General features: G+C 42.0%; 1 protein-coding gene and 1 long non-coding RNA gene across 6 annotated transcripts in view; one reads left to right on the top strand and one right to left on the bottom strand.

Moving 5' to 3' along the window:
* Positions 1-3745: 3745 nt before the first annotated feature.
* Positions 3746-6294, bottom strand: LOC106725968. The gene is made up of 3 exons (XR_001361982.1): positions 6098-6294; positions 5728-5991; positions 3746-4385 (listed from the first exon to the last, which is right to left on the bottom strand). It is a non-coding gene; the product is annotated as an uncharacterized LOC106725968 (long non-coding RNA).
* A 717-nt stretch (positions 6295-7011) lies between these two features.
* Positions 7012-8360, top strand: part of LOC102240725 (cytochrome P450 4V2) — a 38770-nt gene continuing 37421 nt past the window's right edge. For 2 of the 5 annotated variants that reach the window (XM_014539006.1, XM_014539005.1), the window contains exon 1: positions 7017-7306. In XM_014539006.1, the coding sequence (XP_014394492.1) occupies positions 7093-7306 (214 nt within the window). In that variant the 5' untranslated portion in view covers positions 7017-7092. Of the gene's footprint in view, positions 7307-8360 lie in introns of all 5 variants that reach the window. The other 3 variants (XM_014539008.1, XM_014539009.1, XM_005865438.2) reach the window with 2 other exon arrangements.

The following is an 8360-nucleotide window of genomic DNA, read 5'->3' as shown; positions in this document are numbered from 1 at the left end:
CAATCTACATATATAAAAGCCTAGTGACAGGAACAGTGGAACGACTGGAACGACCAGTTGCTATGACATGCACTGCAGTGGCCAACCAGCCTGATCCAGGACCTGATCAGCTTCCCTCAACCCCCCTCGGCATCTCCCCCTACCAGCCCCACCCCCGATTGGCCCCCTCACCCCAATCAGAGGTGGGGCCAGCCGGACAACCTCCCACGGCTCCTCCCTCCTGCTGACTGGCCCTCACATAGGCCCGGATCAGGGAGCTGGCCAGCCAACCTCCCAGAACATATCTCCAGCAGGCCCCCGATAGGCCTCGATCACTGGCCAGGCCGAGGGACCCCTCCCGTGCACAAATTTGTGCACCAGACCTCTAGTTTTTAAATAAAGGTTAGAGACTAGATTAATTAAATGTCTGTTAATTTATCCAAAATCAAAGAAGGAATGAAGGAATTGAAAAATAATATAAAAACATGTAAAATACCATAACAAATTTGATTTTTAAAATATAACATAAGAGGAAATATCCATATTGTTATTCTGAACTAGAATGTAATTGCTATACCAATTAAGAGGTCCATTTTTATAATATCGTAAGTCGTTTGGGTATGATATTTTTATTGTCATTGTTTTCTTATGACCACAGATCATTGTCCAAGATTTTTAATTCTTTAATTTTTAATAAAATATAAAGTATTGAAAGAGTTTTCAAAAATTTATTGCATTTATAAAAGCTTGTTTAGGTTCCCAATTTTTATGTAATTTGTGTGAATACCTCTCTCCTCTGCATATACATAGGTTATTCACTCATTTATATTTCTAACCAGATAGCAAACATTCTTTCGTAAATTCAAAATATATATCCATCTATGTTTTTCAGGGTTTTACCTCTTTGATAAAAGTTCCAATTTAAGCCCTAACCGGTTTGGCTTAGTGGATAGAGCATCGGCCTGCGGACTGAGGGGTCCCAGGTTCAATTCCGGTCAAGGGCATGTACCTTGGTTGCGGGCACATCCCCAGTGGGGGGTGTGCAGGAGGCAGCTGATCGATATTTCTCTCTCATCGGTGTTTCTAACTCTCTATCCTTCTCCCGTCCTCTCTGTTAAAAAATCAATAAAATATATTTTTTTAAAAAGTTCCAATTTAAAATTTGTTTCAGAAGATAACAATTCTGTGTGGTCATCATCATGGATTTATTATTTCATCAAATGTTTATCAATCACCTTCTTTTTATTAAGATTCTGTGCTAAGCATTGGACTGAACAAGATGAAGTCTTTGCCCAACAGAACTTCAAGTCTAGTGGAGGAGGCAATCAGTTTTTCTTTTTAATCATAAATCATTTGGATACTATATTTTTGTTGTCATTGTTTTCAATAATCAAAGCAACAAAAATATAATACAAGATGAGATAGCAATAAGTGCTATCTGAAGAAACCTAAAATAGGGCTTCAATTTCAGAAAGGGAAGGCTTTAGTGTAGAGGTAATATTTGAGCAAAGATGCAAAGAATATGAGATAAGCCATGTAGATATGAAAAAGAGAATTCTAGACATAGGAAAAACACAGACTGGCCTAAAATAGGATCATACCTAGGGGTTTGAAGAACAGCAAAGAGACCATTGGGCATAGAATGGAATTAGCCAGGGGGTGAATAACAGTAGATGATAGGAGTGGAGTGATTAAGATCCTTTTTGACCTTGGAAATGGGAAGTTATCTGAAATAGGAAGCAACTGGAAAGTTTTCAGGACAGAGCAATGCAATCTGACCCGAGACAATGTTTCAGTCATATGACAGTGATGTAGCTGCTCAAAGTCAGAGGACTTTGGATATGTTTTGAAAGTCAAGTCAGCTGGATTTGCTGTGGAATTAGATGTGAAGTGTAACTAAAGAAAGAATCAATATTGACTTCAAGGCTTTGGCTGGGACATGTTATGTTTGAGATGCCTATTGGATTTCTAAGTGGAGATGTTAAGGTATTTGGGTATCTACGCCTGGGATTTAGAGAAAAGGTATAGACTGGAAGTATAATTCAACAGAGAGGTGGTATTTAGGTACTGAAATGAATGAGATAACCAAGAGAGTGAGTACAAAGATGCAGGGAAAGAGTCCTGACCCCCTTTAACATCTAGAGGTATAGGATGTGGAAAGAAAGCAGTGAAACAGACAGAAAAAATTACTGGTGAGGGAGAATCAAAATCAAGAGGATGTAGAATCCTTGATGTCAAATAGAGGGAAAAGTTTTTCAAAGAATAAAAATGGGCATATCACTATCGATCTTATAGATGTTAGAATTTAACCAGTATACATGACTAATTTTTGGTATGATAATTTAGATGAAATATTTAAACTCCTTGAAAAGTATTACTTATCACCATACAAAGAAGAAATAAGAAACCTGGAAAGGTTTATATCCATTATAGACTTAAATCTATAATTAAAATCTTTCTCTCAAAGAGAACTCCAAGTCCTGATGACTTCCAGGGTTAATTCTTCCAAATATTTAAGGAAAATATAGCATCAATAACTCCCATATAAAATTTTTTCAAGATAATAGGAAGTTATTTCATAAGGCTAGCATCACCTTTATATAAAAACTGATAAGGGTACTACAAAAAAAAAAAAGAGGAAAGTTATAGGCCAATCTCATCTCTGAACACAGATGATACACTCCTAAGCAAGTTAGTGGCAAATCGAATCAGGCAGGTATGAAATGGGTAATAAATACCATCCAAATTAGATCTATGTAAGGCATTCAAGTTTGGTCTACCATGTGAAAAATAATCAATGAACAAATGATGTCAAATAAAACAAACGTATGCTTTTCTCAATAAACAGAGACAAAGTCTTTGAAAAAATTCATTCATAATAAAATTTCCTAGTAATCTAGGAATAGAAGGGAACAACTATCATTGGCTTATGGGTATTTAGAGGACAAAAAACCCTACAGCAAACTTCACACTTGAAGGTAAAATATTCAACTATACCCACTGAGAGCAGAAGCAATGCAAAAAGATTCTGCTAGCCACCAAAGTTATTCATCACTATACAGGATGTCCTAGCCAGCTTGATAGGGCCAGATTAAAATATAGAGGGTCTTAAAAATTGGGAAAAAAGAAAAAAATTCATTCTTCACAAAAAACATCATTGTGTAGGTAAAAAATCCAAAATAGTCTACAGATATACTTAAATATCAGTATGCGATTTTAGCAAGCTCATTGAATACAAATCAACATAAAATGCATTTGCATTTCTACATCTTAACAATAATTAGATAATAAAATATAAAAATACTATTTATAATAGCCTCAAAAACATCAAATAATAGGAATCCATTTAATAAGACGATTATAGTAGTTAGTATTCTCCATAGAAACAGAATTAATAAGATATACATGTATATGTATGTAAATATAGGGTGTCTCCAAAAATGTACAGTGTATACACACACTTTCAATAATTGTAAAGGCAGAGTTTATTAAAATACATTTCATTTTCAAAATTGAGCTATCAGCTGTTAAAGTGTGTATACATTATTTTGAAATTCCCTGTATATATGACATCTGAAACAACCATTGGCCACAAAATGGCTAATAAGTTGAAGTATAGTCAAACAATGGAATAATACACAGTTATGAAAAATACTACACACCACAATATAGAATCTTCTCACAGGAATAATGTTGAGTTTAAGAAGACAGATGCAAAAGAGTACATACAATATGATTTCATGTTCTATTGTATGAACTAGGGGGTAGTCACATAGAACTAATGATGCTTGTCCATAAAACTGTACTGTTTATGTAAAGTGCACTTTATCTGATCTTAGTGATTCAACAATTCATGACAGTGTCCTTTTATCCTGATAATTTGCTATGTATAAGCATGTGAAAAATATAGTTTTATATTTAGCCAGCATTTATTTTTTTAATCTAAATGAAACATCTTTTCCACACTAGGAATCCTTCCAAGTGACAGAAATTTTAAGGAAAGCAAAGTGTTAACATTTACAAAGCTTTGCTGGGGTTTATAACTTATTCTGGCCTATGACACTTTCAAAGAAAGGCATGTATTTCAAGCAGGGGAGAGGAGCAAAGATCTTCCAAGTGGTTTGTCCTTTAATATAGAAAGAATCTTCAAGAAACAAAGTTAGGAGACAACTTCCTACTCAGTGGGATGAGTGCCATGAAGCTGACTAAGCAGTGATAAATGTAGGTAGATCGTCTTCACCTTGGCAATGCCATGCTCCCTACACAGAGATTCATTATGTTTCAGGGTGGACATTAGAAGGCGCAACACTGTGAACTTGGTTGCCAGGAGAGAAGGGTGTCGCCATGGGTTTCTCTCATGCTTGGCCATCTGACCAGTTTAGTCTGAAATTTCGGGGCATTGGCTCCTATCAGGGAAGAAATAGGATTAGAATGATGACTCAGGGAACAAAGAGACAAGTCTTTGTTTTATTGTCCCTTTTCAAAAAATCCTCAGTGCTCTCTTTCTCACCCACAAATTGCCTTCAAAATAAAGATACAATTTCTAAGCCTGGGAGTCAAGGTCCATTCAAGCTGGCTCCATGCTCCTTGTGAACATTAACATTGTCTTGTCCTGGTCCTGAGCCACCACCCTGTGCTCCAAGCAGGGGTCCCCTGCACACTTTCTTGAACCCATCATACCCTTCTCTGCTTTGGAGCACTTCCTGCTCATGTTGGCTGCTGCCTGAAGCACTCCGCTCTTCCCCTTCTCCACTTCTTGAGGGTCGTGGTTATATATTCCTTGTTTTGTCCACAGAGATGAGCAGAGAGTCAGATATAGACAACTCCCATAGGTTAATAGCTATGATACACTTTTAGAGAGATGAGATCTACTTAAAGATATTAAAGAAAATACACTGAGTGGCCAGATTATTATGACCACCCCATCAGTACAATGAAGTGAATTACTTATGCAAATAATCTACACCAGGGGTCCTCAAACTATGGCCCTCAGGCCACATGCGGCCCACTGAAAACATTTATCCAGCCTGCTGGGTGTTTTTGCCGCTGCAGTGTGGTATAGGAATTTGTTCATAGTTTTTTTTAAATTATAGTCCGGCCCTCCAACGGTCTGAGGGATAGTGAACTGGCCCCCTGTTTAAAAAGTTTGAGGACCTCTGATCTACACTAATAAAAGAGAAACATGCAAATTGGTTTTCACTCCGCTACACCAACCATCCAATCAGAATGAGTATGCAAATTAACCCAACAAAGATGTCAGGTTAATTTGCATAGGCAGGCATTGAGGGAAGACTGAAGAGGCTTGGCTTCTCCGCTATGGCCAGAGTGAAGGCCTGGGTCCCAGGTACCGGAGGAAAACCGGTGCCGGCAGCCAGGGGAAGGAAGGGCTATTGCACTAATCTCTTCATGCAACGGGCCTCTAGTAATAATAATAAAACCTTGACAGTATTTTCTTAGGAAGTTTTCAATATTCAGTATTTTTGGAAGTGTCAATGAAGTACTGATGGGGTGGTCATAATAATCTGGCCACTCAGTGTATATTTTAAAGTCTTAAGCAGATGAAATAATATCAAAGTGAATAAAATAAAGAATGTAAGTTCTTCTTCTCTGTGGACATCCCATAAGGTAGACCAATGTTTTTCCTCCCAGACATTAGTCTACCTGCAGAGAACTAAAGTTTTTCTCCCCAAAGATGGCATTACATTATGTACTCTGTTGTGCAACTTTAAAAGTTTATCTTTCACTTACTATTTCTTGAACCTTTTCCCATGTCAGGACAGATAGATGACTTAAAAAAAATCAGTCAGAGAAAAGTCTTAAGGATGTTTTTCCCTGCCCAGAAGAGGCCCTGCCACCTGTACCAGAGCTGCCAGTAAAACGGAGGGAATTGAGCAAAGTAGGACCCAGGGCATTTCTCACTATAGGTCATCTTCCTTGGCACCTTCCCGATCACTATGGACCTGCTCCTACAGAGGGACACTCCTAGCCCAGCGCCTCTGTAGGGAGGATCACCTGTAGAAAAGAGAACCAGAGTCAGGATTGGGGTCCCGCTACCTGAAGAAGGAAAATTCCTAGTCAGTGAACACAGCCATGGGCAGAATTGGGGCATCCTTCTCACCATCATTCCCTTTCCCTTCCTTCCTTCCATAGGCTCAGTGGTTTGTCTTTTGAGAGTTACTTCATAATTACTGTTCCTTTATCCAACCCCCGCTCTGCCAGCATCTCTTATCTCTCCCACTTCCAGAGACCTTGCCCTTCATCCTCTCCTACCCGCCCCCGTATTCTCTTGGTCCCGAGGATAATTTGGAAACCATTGGGATCACAAGAACATGATTCAGCTCTCCGGTGACCTGACGACGAACTTTACCTGCTCCCTCAGGTTGGAGTCCCAGGTCAGAGTAGGGAGCTGTCCTGAAATGGCCCTGATGCTCAGCCAAGATGCACCCCACCTCCCGCGCGCAGCCAGTCCCAGGAGAGCAGAAGACACTACAGATTGCGCAAGGGAGCATCATGAGGCCAGGCGCCCAGCCAGGGAAAAACTAACCCCCCAAACCGAACCTCCAACCCGGCGTCCCTTCCATTCTAAAACGTACGCTCACTCCCCGTTAACAGAAGTCAGCGCACCCCAGCCCCAGTGCGCCTCTCCATCCTGAAGTTGCCCCTAATTGCACCCCATTCTCCTCCCCACGCCACTCAAGGGCCTCCGTGTCTTCTCAGCACTCTCTGCCTTCAGAATCCGCCTTCCGGGCTTTCGTTTCTGCTGAACCAAACAGAGGCCCTTGCGCGTTACTAGGCGTTTGTCTGCACAACAACCTGGCGGTGCTTTCTTCCAAGCCCGGGAGGCTCCAACCCAGTCCCGAGGGGGCTGGGCGGTCCCTGCACGGGAAGGCCCCCTCTGGGCGCCTGGGCTGGTGCCTAAGGGTTGCAGGAGGAGGGAGAGGCGATTGGGCCTGGCGCCACCTCTTCCCCCGCCCTCCTGGACCTCCCTCCGGCCCCCAGGGACTCCTCCCAGGCCCCGCACTTGAAAGGCAGGGGCTGGACCACGCCCTGGCACCAAGCACTGGGCCCCAAGGTTCAGGGTCTCAGTCCACTGCAGAGCCGACCACTGGCGCGATGGTGGCAGTCTGGCTGGTGCACGTCGGGCAGAAGCTGCTGCTCTGGGGCGCGCTCAGCGCCGTCTCCCTGGCGGGCGCCACCCTCACCCTGAGCTTCCTGCAGATGATGGCGAGCTATGCGCATAACTGGCTGCAAATGAGGCCCATCCCCAGCATTTCGGGTGCCTACCCCTTCCTGGGACACTCGCTGATCCTGAAACAAGGAGGGGAAGGTAAGGGACTGCGCGCCTATGCTGGCCGCATCCCCACCAAGACCTGTTGGGCCCTTTGCAGGGAACCGCCCGCTTACCCGCCTGGAGCACCAGGACTGGAGATGCAGGCTGCTGGGTGAGGGGCGACTCTACCACCCCCTGGATAATGGGTTCCCAGTTCTCTCCAGTTTTCATTACACATAAGTGCAGTGTTTCTAAACTCCCGTCCTTCTGCCTTTTCTCTTCTCATTTTCCCAACTCCCGGCTGCTGCTATATTAAAACACTGCCTGTAACCTTAGCTGGCTTGGCTCAGTGGATAGAGCTTTGGCCTGTGAACTGAAGATTAGTGGGTTTGATTCAGGTTAAGGGCATATGCTTGGTTGCAGGCTGGATCCCCACTGGGTGGCCTGCAGGAGGCAGTTCATCAATGATTCTCTCTCATTGATGTTTCTAGCTCTCTCCCTTCCTCTCTAAAATCAATAAAAATATATTTAATAAGAAAACAACAACAAAAACCCCACCTGGTTTTTCTTCTGTCTTTACTGTTAAAGTCCTAAAGGCAGACACAACTTATAACTTAGTCAGCCTCTCTCTCTCTCTCTCTCTCTCTCTCTCCAAAATAAGGGGCAAGAAGTGCACTTGAGACCAGAGCCTCTCACTTCAGAAATCACAAGACTTGACCACAACTTTCATTCCTCCTTGGCCCTTCAAAGAAGGTTACATACCAACATGAATTATGATGTTATTCACCAAGGCCTGCCCCAAAAGTCATACAGCAAGTTTCAGAAATCTTATTTGTTAAAGAGTTTATTGTTTTTTATTGAAACCATCTTTTGAAGAGATAATTTTATGTTTTGTTATGATAGGGATAGAGGGATCACTTTAAGTTAGAAAGCTCCTAGAAGTCCCTGATGTTTGCATCCCCCATGAGGGAGGGTGAGTTAGATCTTAGCCCTTCATCTTCATGGCTGAATAAGTTGAGATACCCAGAACTGAAAAGATTTGCCCCAAATGACATATTTTAAAATGAGCCCAGAACTAGAATCCAATCACCCCTCAGTTTAATTGAAGACG

This window comes from Myotis brandtii, unplaced genomic scaffold (genome assembly GCF_000412655.1).
Source record: "Myotis brandtii unplaced genomic scaffold, ASM41265v1 scaffold2070, whole genome shotgun sequence".
Taxonomy (NCBI): domain Eukaryota; kingdom Metazoa; phylum Chordata; class Mammalia; order Chiroptera; family Vespertilionidae; genus Myotis; species Myotis brandtii.
Note: the sequence above shows the minus strand (reverse complement) of the source record. Positions and strands in the feature narration are given on the sequence as shown.